The sequence below is a fragment of the Aricia agestis genome, chromosome 8 (genome assembly GCF_905147365.1).
Source record: "Aricia agestis chromosome 8, ilAriAges1.1, whole genome shotgun sequence".
In the NCBI taxonomy this organism is placed as follows: Eukaryota; Metazoa; Arthropoda; class Insecta; order Lepidoptera; family Lycaenidae; genus Aricia; species Aricia agestis.
The window spans coordinates 10,615,554-10,631,892 of record NC_056413.1 but is presented as its reverse complement, the minus strand read 5'-3'; the positions used below and the strand labels follow the sequence as shown (position 1 = coordinate 10,631,892).

The 16,339-nt window shown below is 36.0% G+C and overlaps 1 protein-coding gene across 1 annotated transcript; it reads right to left on the bottom strand.

Moving 5' to 3' along the window:
• Positions 1 to 1,532: 1,532 nt before the first annotated feature.
• Positions 1,533 to 12,361, bottom strand: LOC121729772 (rab-like protein 6). Its single transcript, XM_042118394.1, has 11 exons — positions 12,221 to 12,361; positions 11,995 to 12,149; positions 11,424 to 11,611; positions 10,803 to 10,949; positions 10,115 to 10,289; positions 4,936 to 5,091; positions 3,736 to 3,863; positions 3,239 to 3,388; positions 2,661 to 2,881; positions 2,086 to 2,126; positions 1,533 to 1,978 (listed from the first exon to the last, which is right to left on the bottom strand). The coding sequence occupies exons 1-11, from the start codon at positions 12,330 to 12,332 to the stop codon at positions 1,787 to 1,789; spliced, it is 1,665 nt and encodes a 554-aa protein (XP_041974328.1). The 5' UTR covers positions 12,333 to 12,361; the 3' UTR covers positions 1,533 to 1,786.
• Between the last annotated feature and the right edge of the window lie 3,978 nt (positions 12,362 to 16,339).

Genomic DNA, 16,339 nt, shown 5'->3' with positions numbered 1-16,339 from the left:
GGAAAAGCGCCCTTTAAGGTGCCAGTTGGCAGCGGGTGACAGAAGCAATCGCAGACCACGTGTCGTGATGAAATACCCTCCGCAGTTAGCGACACGAAGCTAGCGACACGTTTCATAGAAATACGTAGAAACCAGTAGTGACGCGACGACACGTTATCTGCTGCCGCTTCATGTAGCGGGCTTCCAACTTGTACCTTAAATCTCGTTTTACTATTTAGTGGAATGTATTTTAATTGGAAGTATGTTACATAAAATAATATTCAAAATTTCACCATATTTAAGAAGATTTACAATAGTAATAAAACATATACCTACTCACTAAAAAGATATTTATGCAGGACATTAGACATAATTATACAAAGTCTACTTGTCTTTGTCTAGTATATTTAGAAAAGTCGTTAAGTATAGACAAAAACAGTAGACTTAAAATAAATCTTCATAAGGCGATTAAAATATAAATATTTCTATTTTAAAAACGTTTTATCATGCTTTTGATTTGAAAACACAAAAAATATGTAGTTAGAATTTCATTGTTGTATAAAATATCAATATTAAAATTATTGATTTAATATTTAAATAACAACAATAATTGTTTTATTGATAATATGTTTTCAGTTTGCCCATTTTTGTAACGGCAAATATTTTAGTATAGAGTGTTTCAGGAGTGGTCTATCAGAACAGCGTAGACAGCTTTGGACGTGTGTGTCGTACTGTCCGGTGACAAAAAGTGTTTAAACTCTGCGCCTCTGCCCTCTAGTAGACCACCGCTACGAAACGCGAAATATCTGCGAAACCAATGCGAAACAGGAATAGAGCGAGATGTCATATATAACGCATTGCCGTGTGGCGAGTGAGACAGCAAATCGATTCGCCGCTGTTTCGCGATTCGCAGCATCGGTGTACTAGAGCCGTAAGGGTCAATTCACACCACGACTCGACTTGAAATTTGTTATTTAGCGATTTAAAAATATTTTTATTTACTACATAATAATCGAATTTCGAGCTGTATCATGTTGTGGAGTTGCACATTGCACTCAGTTCAGTTTTGCTATTCTATAATATTATGTGCGTTGCATCGACGCAACGCTGTCAACGCACGAACGATTCGCAGGTTGCTACGTTGCATCGCCACCGCTAAGCGTCAATTCAGACCGAAACGCGACGCATAAATGAATTTCTAAATTTGTACTGAATTGACAGATGTCAATTGCGTGAGACGTCTTGCAAATCTGTCAAATCTATACAAATATAGAAACGCGTCGCGTTGCGGTCCGAATAGACCATAAAGTTAATATACCTAGCGGAATAGAGCAACAATCTCGAGCTGTCAAACAAAACCGAAATTGGTTTCATCTGTGTGTAAAAATATGAGTACGTATACACTTACACAAGCATGATTGAACATGATTTCTATGAGATTAAATTGTCAACGTGCGGCACGTGCCGACTAGACGTCAAAAAAGAGTGCTGCTGTCATGTGTCACACGTCTCTTTTTACCACGCAGTGTTACTGATAGTGACATCTCTCTTGCTCAGGCCTTTGTTTCTCTATTCCGCTAGGTATTAATAACTTTATGGAATAGACTCTAAGTTGTACCTATTATTAACAACAATGCTGCATTAACGCAGCGTCGTGTTACCACCTTGTTGCCTTAATACGCGCTCCGTCGACGCAACGCGCCGTGTTGTCTTGCCATAACTAGCTTTTCGATTATTTTAGTGCCCAGGCGGCGAAGGATCCAAATGGCACATTTTTGAAACCCCTAATTTACTGATGTTATCGGTGTTAAAGACTATCATAATCGTCGTAGTTATAGTTGATGCCTGCCGTCGGTTCGAGCAGGTCAGCTTGGGGGTTGGACGGTTTCTCAGATTTAGACTTCCTTCGTTTATGCTTCTTCTCTTTGCGTTCCGATTTCTCGCTAGAATCACCCTTGTCTTTATCTTTGGACTTTTTCTTCTTATGTTTTTTCTCTACCTGCAATAATATTAAAATGCATCGTAAGGTCGACACTCAACATCTAAATAAAAATATCGCAAAAATAAATGACAGCAAAACTATTCTTTTTACTTAAATTTTCGTACCTTTTGTTGGCTCTCCTGCAATGCATCTGGATCCTCACCACCTGTGGAGCATAATTAAATATAACATTACATATATGTATAATATATCAATATTAAAATTATTCCGAAAAAAAACTGATATACTTCCTACAAGCATAATTAACATTTGATTAGACATTTCATGAGAAAGAAAGGACGAATGCAGCTAATGGTAGAATTGAGATTCAGCGGTTTATATGTGGGAGAGCCATGCTTCGGCACTAATATGGGCCGGCTCGACCGGAGAAATATCACGTTCTCACAGAAAACCGGCGTGAAACAGCGCTTGCGCTGTGTTTCTCTGAATGAGTGAGTTTACCGGAGGCCCAATTACTTCCCTATCCTCCCCTTGTCCCTTCCCTTCCCATCCCTACCCTCCCCTATTACCCTATTCCCTCTTAAAAGGCAACGCACCTGCAGCTCTTCTAAAGCTGCGAGTGTCCATGGGCGACGGAAGTTGCTTTCCATCAGGTGACCCGTTTGCTCGTTTGCCCCCTTATTTCATTTAAAAAAATACAGCTTAATGCCTTCAGCTCTTAAAAAAAAAAAGAAAATACCTTCAGGCGACCGTCTGACACTAGCATCTCCGACCCATTGGTAGTCGTTATCTACAGTGGGCTCATCGTCCTTCACCGCCGCCTGCCTGAAAAACACATTCCTCAGATCCTCCTCATTAATCCGCTGGGGTTCTCGCAGCGACGCCGACGGCTCGCTGAAGTCATCACCCAGGTCGTCTTCTTCCAACGTCACTTTTGGATTAACTGACGTTTCTTCGTCGCTGCAATTGAATTTACGGACTATAAAGGGTTCTGGAGCTGCGAGAAGAGTACTGAAATCGATGATGCGTGTGTGTTCCGAAATATAGAGCAGTATACTAGGTAGAGCTAATGATGGTAGAGTAAACGACGTCACGCTTTTGATTCGTTTGAAATATTGTTCTGGTCAGTGCCAGTGCATTGACGTATTATTTGTTGGGGTGTTATTGCAGATATTTTATATATTTCTAATACTTCACACTTGTGTCAGCAGTGGCACACCAACCAATGCAATATGTACTGAGGATTCTAGATGTCATGAGCATTGTTCTGGGCTATATTTCGGAATCTACTCTTGACAAGAAGATATTTGCACAAACCTGTCACTGTCATAATTCGCCTCCTGGTTGACATTGACGTCGCCCAGGTCGTCGAGGAAGCTGGTGTCGAGGGTGCCGGCGTAGAACTCGTCGAGCGCGCCCGACGAACCAGTCACTGACATGTTTGCGCCGGACGGGGTGCTTGGGACGCTATGATTAGACACTTATGAGAACTATTTGCGCGATTAACGCAGGTGCAACAGCTAGATTTCTATAAGCTATGGATTTTTTTGGATTGGCTTTACTAGTAGACTCCGGCCAAATGCTATTAAGCATCATTATCTAGCTAAAGCGACGCACAGCTTTAAGATCGTCGATCGCTTTGCCAAAATGGTAGAGGAAAGGACAGTGTTCGATTTTAGGTCTCTTTAGTGGGTCGAGGAGTGAGCGGTGAGCGCATGAAGAAACACCCATTGCCCCCTCTAGTTCCACTGAGGGATCCTAACTTGTAAAAAGTTTTGCTATATTAGATGTTAATCATGTTAGGAATAGTCTACCTTTCTTGATACTGTGATTTGGCCGGCGTCATGTCCATGCTGACTGGCGGCTTGCTCTTCATGAGCTCAGGACTCACATACTGAGTCTGTTTCACTTGTGGAGGCGTCGGGTTCAGAGATTGGGCCAGCTGAAAAAAATAAATGATTAGTCTTCTCCTGCCCCTATAGACTATTCGAGATTGCAGTGAAACATGCGTAAGTACAAGTAAATTGACCAACAGAGCATAAGCCGTGTTCATATTAAGATTGATCAATTACATATTAATTTCTATAATAATTGTACTCTTAGTGAAATTGTTGAAAAGCTGTAAGTTTTCCGAATAAAATAAAATATTGTTAGTGACATAATATTTAAATTGTCTAAATTTCTTGTTACAACATGTTATGCTGCCTTCTGACGGCGCGTGATATCACGAGCCAACAGGCGAGCTACCCGTTATCACGGCGCGTGATATCACGAGCCAACAGGCGAGCTACCCGTTATCACGGCGCGTAGCGCGCGAGCCACCCCCTTCACACGGCACGTGGCTCGATCTGGCGGGGCGCGTTTCGTGATATTACGCACCATGAGATTCCAGCATTACATGTTGTCATCGAAATTGTAATGATATTGTGACTTTTTAGTTTTACCGTAAGCTAATATATAAGTAGAACGTCTATTATTATCTGAACTTATTAAACGGACGTGGTTAATTTTTTCTAAGAAATTAATCATCATCATCTCGCCCTTTATTAGACAACAACAACAACGTAGGCGGGTAGTAGCTAGGTATTAGGAAGCAGTATATTATGACCATTCTAAAGTATGTTTTATTATATCATTCATCATTATACGTTAGTATCATTACTTATACTGCAGCTTTTAATATTGTATTTTCTTTAAACTGAATGAAATTGAATAAAGAAAAGTTTCGGGAAAGTAACCTCGGAAACTCTTTTAAAACGACCCAAAATATAACACTGAATCAGTTTGTTTGTGTTCGCTGACAGGACCGCGATGATAAAGCAGTCACAGGAAAAAGAGTAATGGTAACGTTCAGGAACCGACATCAACACACACACACACAGCAGAAACTGTGAAGCAGCCTTTCAGGAAATCGACACTCTAGACTCTAGAGTACAAATATTGATAAGTTGCTTCAGTTAGTATTAATCGCTTCTATGACTGGGAGATAATAGGATCGAAATTATACGACTTACCAGAGGATTAACACTCGGTGGTATAATAGGTTTCCCCGCACCCAGCACGATACTAGGCGAGCGGTCGTTATTAATTCTAGGCTCGTTTTCTGCACCTTGCCGCCTTTTATTCGCCAGACGATCGACGAATATGTTGTAATGTGCTTCTTCAGAGTTCTGAAAATAAAAATTCATTAGCATATCATAGATAAGCATTAGAATAGAGAATAAAAACCTTACAATTTCATTTCTCAGTAAGATTCTTAAATAAGGTAGCTATCATAGTACAAATTGCTGGTTGCGTCGGATGTTGCTTATTTGTTATTGATTTGTAGTTAAAAAAATTCGCGAAATATCTACTAATAAAGATGCTTATGCAACGTATTCAAGGTCTTTATCTGTCATGTGACTTTTCCAATATTCCGGACAAAATCAAGTAGACCCGGAGTTTGCAACGTGTGCGCCGCGGCGCCCTGGTGCGCCGTGGAAAAGCAAGAGGGGCGCCGTGGAAAGGCAAGAGGGGCGCCGTGAGTCAATCTATACTAATCTATACTAATATTATAAATGCGAAAGTACCTGTCTGTCTGTCTGTCTCGCTTTCACGCCAAAACTACCGAACCGATTGTAATGAAATTTTGTATACAGATAGTCTAAAGCCTGAGAAAGGACATAGGCTACTTCTTTACTAGAAAAAAGGGTTGTAAGTGGGTGAAAATACGAAAATTTGTTCAAATTAAGTTAGTTCCAAAAATCCATACTAGATGGCGCCGTGCGTCTCTTACATCGCGCTAACGCTTGCCCAACATCTTTCTATAAGAGATGGTATCATTATATATTCAAGTTTCGATTTTTTTTCGATTGTTATTTCTTTTTTACGTTATTTAATAAGTCAGTACTTTATATTATATACAGTGACGTAACCTTAAACCTATCAATGATAAATAGTTTATGGGTAAAGTTGTGTAATTGGGGGGCTAAATAAGCTTTAAAATTTGGCATAATATATAAAGTTTAATTTTAAAAAATGAAATATTATGTGCACACTGCACTGACTGTCTGCACAGCTGTTTTGATTTAAGGGGTACCAGGGTTTTTTTTATAAAAGTTTTTGACACCAATTTTGTTGACATCGCGCGCTATAAACTGAAGTCCACGCGGACGAAGTCGCGGGCAAGTACTCCCGTACTCCATAATTATCCGAAACCGCAAATATTATAAAATAAAATTAGATATAATTAGATAAAGGTGTTTATTTATAACTAGCTTTTGCCCGCGGCTTCGCTCGCGTTAAGAAGTATGATTATATACAAACTTTCATCCCCTATTTGAACCCCTTGGGGTTGGAATTTATATATATATATAATTATATTATATTATATTTATATATATATATATATATATATATATATATATATATATATATATATATATATATATATATATATATATATATATATATATATATATATATAATGAGCGAAATCAATGAGCGAAAAAATGGCTCACAACGCGTTGTGGTCACAGTGAAACAGCCACGACGCGAAATTTGCGTCGTGGCTCTAATGAAAACGGCCACGACGCGTTCTGACAATCACAAACAGACCATAACGCGAAATTCGTGTCGTGGTTGATGTGCTATTCGTTTTTCTTCTTGATTTGTTCTTGATTGATTAATCGTCCATAGGTGTAGAAGATTATACTTATTTAAATTACCACGCGTACCTACTAAAAAATATTTTTTCTTTTACTAAATCACTGCATAAAGTGTTTTTCATTATTACTTATTTGAAAATATCCATAGTTCCATAATATACGTGCTAATATTATTACTGTCTGTCTGTCTGGCGCAACGTGTTATTGTTTGTTGTTGTTGTTTTTTTAATATAAGGTAATCTGATCTTAATAAATTATAAAAATGTAGCTTTATTTTTATTTATATAATTTAAATATAATACAACTAGTTGATGCCCGCAACTACGTTGCGCCAGACATACGGTAGGTAATAATATTAGTACGTATAGTATGGAACTATGGATGTTTTATAAATAATAATGATAAACACGTGATGCAGTGATTTAGTAAAAGAAAAAATATTTTGTACTTTGTAGTACGCGTGGTAATTCAAATATAATCTTATACCCAAGGACGTTGAAATAATAGCCGGACGGATCGCACATCAAAAAAGTGAAGCATAACAATGGCGCCGTTTTCACTATGTGTGAGAGAATTGAGTGTTGCCATATATGTAAAAAAATTCCCCGACTATATTCCGTTCCAGAATTAATTTGATGAAGTTGTTTCACGGGTCAAAATGTCTTCTGTCAAAAGCTATAAATATTCGACATGTTAATAATACTACCTCTAATTATGTAACAACATAATAAAGTGCGACAACTGACAAGACTTTAAATGAATGTGGGCGGGGGCGCTGCTGGTAAAGGAGAACTGTCAAAAATGTCGTTTTACTTTATCCATAAACTATTTATCATTGATAGGTTTAAGGTTACGTCACTGTATATAATATAAAGTACTGACTTATTAAATAACGTAAAAAAGAAATAACAATCGAAAAAAAAATCGAAACTTGAATATATAATGATACCACCTCTTATAGAAAGATGTTGGGCAAGCGTTAGCGCGATGTAAGAGACACACGGCGCCATCTAGTATAGATTTTTGGAACTAACTTAATTTGAACAAATTTACGCATTTTTACCCCCTTACAACCTTTTTTTCCCAGTTAAAAAGTAGCCTATCTCCTTTCTCAGGCTTCAGACTATATGTGTACAAAATTTCATTACAATCGGTTCAGTAGTTTTGGCGTGAAAGCGAGACAGACAGACAGACAGAGATACTTTCGCATTTATAATATTAGTATAGATTGACACAAGTGAAATTTATAACACTCCTGCCCCGTCTCAGTGCTGTACAAATCATTGCTATCAAAATGAATGCTGCATACGACACTGGATTTTGTTGGTTTCCAATTACTTTTTCCTCTACAATCTCTGATAACATCTATCCAGTCATTTTTCCAAGTTTCATTAGCTGAAGGAAATCTAAGACAACAATTATATCCACTTTTGTAAATTAAGAAATTAATAGGGGTGTAGACTATTTTTAGGAAATATATTTATTTTACAGATGTACATATTTTGTTACACCTAAAATATGTATAAAAAATAAATACACTCTTATTTCAATTAAAAAACCACTTATGACTTATTAAATTTATTTTTAAAATTTCCCGCTTCTTTTAACTTTATAATATAAAAGTCCATTTTCGGTAAGTAATTCAAACAAACTAAAAAAAAAAACAATAATTTGTTATGGACACTACAGACCTGTTGAAGTTGAGGTTTTACTTTATCAAAATACTTTAAAATACGTTATCAAAATACTTTAAAAATATGTTATCTTACCTATGAAAAGTTATTCCTTGATGTTTTTTGTGTAAGGTTGTATTGTTCTTGCACTATTTTACATCACAAGATGGCATATTTATTTTTATTTATGAATTACAAAGACGTTACACCGCGATGCAGTCTAATTGTGTAATGGCGGTACGATCGGCTTATTACAGTGCGAGTGTGTGTGTAAGATGTGTACATATGATCGCCTCGGCTTATTAAGAGTGCTTCACTTTTTTCTTAATGGCGATCCGTCCGGCTCTTATTTCAACGTCCTTGCTTATACCATAGACTTATTTATATACTGTCGTATAAGTTTATGTTTTATACCGAGGGAATTTGTATACATTGATAAAGTTTTTTTATCCTAGGTTTTCAAAGTGTGGCAATATAAATAGATATCAATTAATAGGACTACAGTACAGGTGTAAGGTGTTAATACTATAACTAATTAATGTCTGCTTGCTCCCTTTGTATATTGTAAGCTTGAAGAAGAAAGCTAAGAGGCTAGCCTAGTTTAAGTGTATATTTTGTGCAATTGCAGGACAAGCAAGGAGATGATATACTGTGACATCTAGATGTACTTAAATGAAATACTAATTGCAATTGTTGCTTTTTTCAGGTAGCAATTATTCATACTGAAATTTACCTCGGACTCTGATTTTAAAGGCAAAAAAATAAAGAATTACATTTTAATTGTTTTCTTACTAATAAATATTATTATATATAATATTATGTAAGTATGCAGTTTTTACCCTTGTCTATCAAAACTTCTAACAGTACTAACAACTGTATAAAGGTATAAAGTGTAGGTAAATTTTTTTTTTATGAAATAAGGGGGCAAACGAGCATACAGGTCATGATGGAAAGCAACATCCGTCACCCATGGACACTCGCAGCATCAGAAGAGATGCAAGTGCGTTGCCGGCCTTTTAAGAGGGAATAGGGTAATAGGAGAGGGAAGGGAAGGGAATAGGGGAGGACAGAGAAGGGAATAGGGTAGGGGATTGGGCCTCCGGTAAACTCACTCACTAGGCGAAACACAGCGCAAACGCTGTTTCACGCCGATTTTCTGTGAGAACGTGGTATTTCTCCGGTCGAGCCGGCCCATTCGTGCCGAAGCATGGCTCTCCCACGTATAAATTTTTATTGGTACGGGTCAAGTATCCCACAAATAAGGTTTTAAGAGTAATTTTTTATGTAGATAAGTATATAGGTGGTAAGAATGTTTCATAATTATTAAGTTAAATTATTAAACGTAAGGTCGCTTAGGATCTCCGCTAGCTGAAGCAACAGGCTACAAATGTAATATAATCACGCGCCGTCTGCAATGAGCGTCCGCCACACCTAGTACACCATGCATGAATATAAGGAGGGTGTCCTGGGGGCCGGACCCCTCCCCCAATTATTATCCATCTTACTTGTCCAATTTCGACAATAATATATGTACCTCGCCAATTAAAATCGGTGCGGTACATGTACTTATAAAAAAATATTTTTGATTTCCTAAACATGTTGCCTATTTGCTGCTGCGGAACCCTTCATGGGCGACTCCAACTCGCACTTGGCCGCTTCTTTACGTTAGGGACCTCTCCTTATCAAAGCTATATATACGCCCGTGACACCATGCCCTTAAGGCCTTAACACAATGTTCCTTTAATACCTCGAGTGTGGGAATTACAGACACAATAGATATTCAATTGTAATGCAGCCACCGGGGGCCGCTTGAGGCTTAATAGTTTAAAACAATATTTAATCATGAAATGTTTAAATTAATAACTTAACTATACCTGAAAGTCATCTAGCTCCTTCTCAATTTCCTCCATATCCTTTTGGTTCCTTTGTAACTGTTCCAACAAGCTGGTTTTCTGTAGCCTCAGAAAAGGTACACTCAAAAATTTGTGAAGAAGTCTTAGGCCAAAACCATTTCTCATGGAGGATTCAGCATAGCGGATGGGTGCAGTTCTGCAATAAAAAAAAGTGTGAACCTAGATTTTCTAAAGTCACTTAAATGAATCTAATAGCTGTCTTTGTCTCCCTAGTGACTATTCTAATGTGTCAGACAAAAACAATACAAGCTGACTTTGTATAATTATTTTGTGTAAATATTTTTATTTGTAAGATTTTAATATTTAGTTGTATCAATTATATTCTATGACATAGATCTTAGTTGGACAATAACTCCATCAGATCAGTCAAACTAAGATCTATCCTATCTAGATATTATAGTTTATTCTTTTCTGCATCTCAAAGAATACTTTTGCATTTATATTTATGGATTCAGGGCCATACCGTACGCTACCATATGTGCAATGTGTGCAATGCAATGCATGTCCTCTAGGCACCAAATCGCCATCTTTAGGGGCGCCTAAACCAAGGACCCAAAAAATTTGCCTAAAGGGACGCCAAATCCGTTTTTTGCACACAGGCGCCAGTAGCCCTTACGGGGGCCCTGTATGGGTTAAAAATAAGACTCACCTAACAGCCTTAGCATGTTGCAGGGCTTGCTCAATGTGATGTGACTGGACCTGCCGGTGATGCTGCATGTCGCAGTGGTTACCTAGCAACACAACTGGAAGGTCGGCGGGTATCCTCGACAGTTCTTTCACAACATAATCAAATGTCCTACAAAAAGAAAAAAAGCATTTTTTAATAATAAACCAGGAAACAAAAAGAAGTAAAAGAACTCATTTCCTGGTTATCTGTAAAGGGGGTAGTATCTCAGGCTAAGAGTAGTCTACATTTCTACATTCTGTCCTTAAAATGTGTCATCAGATTGTTTATAATCCTTTATGGCAGTATTATAATTTAATGTGTTTTAATACTTGTTTTAATTAGGTTGACGTTAATGTGTAGGTTGTATAGCTTTTATAGTTTCAAATTAATATAATACATTGATATATTAATGCCTCAAAGCCCAAGTGGTAACCGGCAACCGCGATAACAATAGATAAGCTATTGTGTCTGGTTTTTCCATGATTAATCCTTCGATCGGAGTTTCCAAGAATTACTATTGTATTCTATTGTTGTCACGATCACCGGTGCTCGCGCGAGGCTTGATGGGTTAAGGTATTAATTACAAGTCTATGAAATAATTACCATGGCTTTGTAATATCCATCATTAAAATAACTCCAGTTGCATTCTTATAAACATCTAAGAAAGTGGCATCTAGTACTGGTGTTTCAACATCATCAGCCTGTGCCGTAGCAGCCTGGTTCTCAAGTTTCAAGCCCAATGGAGGTTTTTTCTTTGTGCGACCCTTATCCACTACCTCCCATACTTCAACCTGTAAATAGTTTAAAAGTTTTTTTTTATAATACTTATGTAAAAAAAACATGTTACAATTTGATATGAAATTGATAAAAATAAAATTTTACCCATATACCTATGAATAATAAAAACTAAGGAATTGTAACTCCCATACTTTACATTTAAAATTTAGTTCCTTTTGATCTGTCATGTGACGTCAACCCAGAACCGCTCAAGGTCACCTAAATATTGCAAATGTATTGAAATGTGTACCTAAGGTACAATTTTTCGACAAGTATTGTGGAGCATGTTTCTTGACAGAGTTACTTTTCCTTAGTTTTTATTATTCGTAGCCATATAAGTACTCTATTTTTTTATATCAATGGATAAAAAGCAGTAGTTTATATTCTGAACAGTTACTTTAACTATGTAATCCGAGTTTTTGTAAGTCCAATGAATTGGTGCCACTTGAATCTGCTCTGTTGGCACATAGTCTTCAGTAAATGCTCCTCCTTGAAGACGTTGCAGAAGACACGACTTTCCTACATTTCTATCACCCTTGATGAGTATTTTCACTAAAATATAATACAAAATGTACAACTTGTTTATTAAGCAACAAAATTAACGAAAAATATAAAGTTATTACTATTAAAATGAACGCCTCTAGAAAATCTTTTCTGCAACGAAGAGGACATTGGCATCGGTGGTGCACACCGATCCTCGCCACTCCTAGTTAATTTCTTTAGCGCTGAAAACATTTTTATTTTAGTAAAACTAAGAAAATAAAGTTTAATTTAATTTTTATATTTATTTTGAGTAATGACTTCTTTCAAATGTCATCTAGTTTATTGACATTTGACATGTCGTGACAACTGTCATCGCTTTTTTTCATAAACAGCTAGGTACATAACATCAAAGTTCATCAAGTATCAAGTTTAAAAGGCGGGAAAATTTATATTTAGGGTTTGTTACCCAAAGGGTAAAAAACGGGACCCTATATTATTACTGAGATATTTTCATTGTCTGTCCATCTATGTGTGTGTTTCCAGGGTGTATCTCAGAACCAGGATAACTTGTTTCAACAAGAGAGTAGAAACTTTCACAGATTATGAATTTTGCTTTAACAACGAATTATAAAAATAAAATAAATATCTATATTCTATAGGAGTCTGAGCGATAAGTTGAGAATGGCGAAATATAGAGATAAAGGTCATAAAAATACGTGCGATAGCTCATTAGATTCGGGAAGACGTCTAGAAAAATGTATCGGAAGCGTGTATTAGATTTAGCACACAAAAAATTGCAAAAGTTATAAGCAAATTAGGTTGCAAAAAAAGGTATTAAGTTTTTTGTTAAAAAGTTAAAAACTCTGAAACTATTAACAATTAAGAAATTAAAAAAAAAAGATTCTTAAAGAAGAGGAAATTTCCATAAAAAATCCCAACTCCCGGAATTCTACAGCCCGTCAAAAAAGTCACGACATTAATAGAGTCGCCACTTGTTTCCGGTGTGGCCTCTTATGGCCACACAGTATCCAGTCACTATAAAAGATTTTGATACTTTATATTAAGTACAGTGTAAAAAACACGTAAATATTAATATGATTTATATATATTATGTAGTTAAGAGAATTTGAAATAATTATGATGTAGTTATAGTGTGTTTAATTTACGACATTACAAGAAGAAACAATCTAATCTATGTAAAGTATTATAATCTTTGTATCATAGTCTGTCTCTGTCAAGAAAGTGAAGAAATTAAAAAGTGGCAATATCGTAGTGTCATCCCTTTCAAATCAATCTAAGAAAAAAGGGATGACATCACGATGTTTCCACTTTTAATTTCTTCACTTTCTTGATGGACTATATAAAAATGCAATAACTCGATTAAACGGTTGAACCGATGTGGCTAATTTTAGTCTTAAAATATTCCTGGAAGTGGACTTCCTTCCGACTTGTCACTTATAAACCTTCCCTGGAGGGAAGGTTTATAAGTGACAAGTGAGACATATTATGAATTTATAGCACCTGTTATTCAAGTACCCTCTCCCTGAGAGCTGCAGAGCTACTTTGATGACTGCCAGTGAAAGCTGAGCGAAGCTCACTCCTTTTTTATTAAGGAACCACTTATTTAAGAAAATACAAAAAATAAATTAATTAAAAACACAGTTTTGTTATTTTAATAAAATATGATCATCCAAATATTCTACAATGCAGCCGCAAACAGAATCATCGCCACTTTCTAGGTCCATGTAGTTACAGCAGTGGTGTCACAGTGAAGAGGCACTTTCATCTTCAATAAGCAGCTCTTCAATATCCTATTAAAGGGTTAATTCCCACTTCTTGTATTTATTTTCAGTGTTTTTTTTTTTCAAAATGATAGCATAAATTCTCCCAGTCATTTCGGTTATTTCGTTAAACGCTTTTTCTGCTACCTGTAAACAAAACGTAAAAAATGTAATATTATATTACGCTGCATCAAAGTATTAAAGGAGTTAAGCACATATACTGTGACGCGAGAATTTTAAATACATCTAAGATATATAATTACGCAAAGCACCTAAGTCAAAGTATCGATCATTGTTAGGCGCGTTATATGATAGATTTCTTTGACAGTTCATTGTTTACGTAAATATAGGGTTTATGTAAAATTATTGCTTTAATAAACTACATAATACTTACTCAGGCTACTTAAAATTGCAATAAACAATAAAATTAACTAACAAAATTTATAAAACAAACGCTTAATGGGAGGTTATTCCTAAATTAGCAGGTCGATGTCTGTCAGTGCGAATATCGACGTAAATGACATTAAAATAACATTCATATCAGCGCGCCTTGTACAGTGGCGGTTACGATGCTCGCCGCGTCCATGATAGGGTGAAATAGGAGAAAAAACCTTTTTACTTAGATAAAAATAGTATAACTAAACATGTACCCGTACATTTCCCTGTAAAATTTTAATAGTAATCGAACTATCCAAATTATTTTTTGATTGAGTCCCTGTAAGGGGGATATTAGATTATCATATATATTGGATCCGAGATCATTGAGTCAATGATTGATGAATTTCTTCCTTGATCAAAGATTTTTGACATTTGCTGAGAGATTGGATCCAATACGGTCATAGAAATAGGTGTTGCCAGTTATTTAATATAAAAAAGAGTTTTTAATTTCTTGTTCGTTAATATGTTTCAAATAATGTAATGTAATTATTTTTCTAATTATATAATTGGATAATCTTGCTGAAATAACAAAAAAACAAGCCATATTAAAAATGACGATGTCTTTTGACACATCGAATTCTCTGAGATCTAGTAACCCTGACGTCAATACCTGTCAGCGTTAGCGCTCTCCATTGGCTATGGAAATCACATATGACGTAAAATAGGATCAATGAAATATGGTAATGTATTAAGGCGAGGATAAAGCCCAATTTGTTATTCCGCGACTTCCGGTTTACCTAGTTCCAATATAATAACGAAGTGTTAAAAAATATGAGATATAAAGCACAATATTCAAAATACCTTAAACCATAAACATTTTAATAAAACGTAATACTTTGGCTGTAATTAATGTACAAACTTACCTCCGAAAAAACTCTATTTCATCGAAATATAAGTATTAACTGGAATAATTGTACATTTTATTTGAATAAATTGTTAGAAAATCTATATTATAAATTCTTTAACCGAGCAATTTTGTTTCTTAATATTTATTTCCAAAGATATTTAAAAAAAACATGAAAAATAGAGAAGATCCGCCCGAGAACCTATAGTTTTATGCTAAGCTAAAATGAATCTTATTGCGATGCGTATACGCTTGGTCTTTGGTTGTGTGCAAGGTTATCGTTTTTGATTGAGATTAATCCCCGCCTTAAGCACATATGATCAAATGATCATATATATTGGATCCTATATATGATCATAGAAATGATCATATATAAATGATAATGTAATACCCCCCTAAGTCCTATAAAACTCAAAATGTTTTTAAAATCGAAGTTGTTTCGGATTTTTTTTTTATCGAGTAAAATTATCTGTATTGTGTTTCTAACCATAAAAGTCACTAGTTATAACCAGGGTTGCCAGATTGGGCGACAAGTAGCCAATTGGGCTATTTTGCGGTCCTCCGCGGCTACAAAAAATTTGGAATGGCGACTTATCGCCTGTTGGGCGACACGGTTTTTTACTTATCGCCTATTGGGCTACTGCCTACTATTGTATTTTCGTGAACGCGGCCATAATATCAACGAACGCAGCGATGCGTTGTCTATGCGCGGCCACTTTCACTCATAATCTGTGGTTCGCCGCGTGGGTGGCTGTTGAATATCATTCTGTTCAGGAGCAGAGAGAGCTCCGGTAGGAGTGTTAGTGTTCTGTGAGAGAGAGGCAGTAGATATCATAGATAATCTATACTAATATTATAAATGCGAAAGTATCTCTGTCTGTCTGTCTGTCTCGCTTTCACGCCAAAACTACCGAACCGATTGTAATGAAATTTTGTATACAGATAGTCTAAAGCCTGAGAAAGGACATAGGCTACTTTTTTACTGAAAAAAAGGGGTTGTAAGAGGGTGAAAATACGAAAATTTGTTCAAATTAAGTTAGTTCCAAAAATTCATACTAGATGGCGCCTTACGTCTCTTACATCGCGCTAACGCTTGCCCAACATCTTTCTATAAGAGGTGGTATCATCGTGAATTTGAGTTTCGATTTTTTTCGATTGTTATTTCTTTTTTACATTATTTAATAAGTCAGTACTTT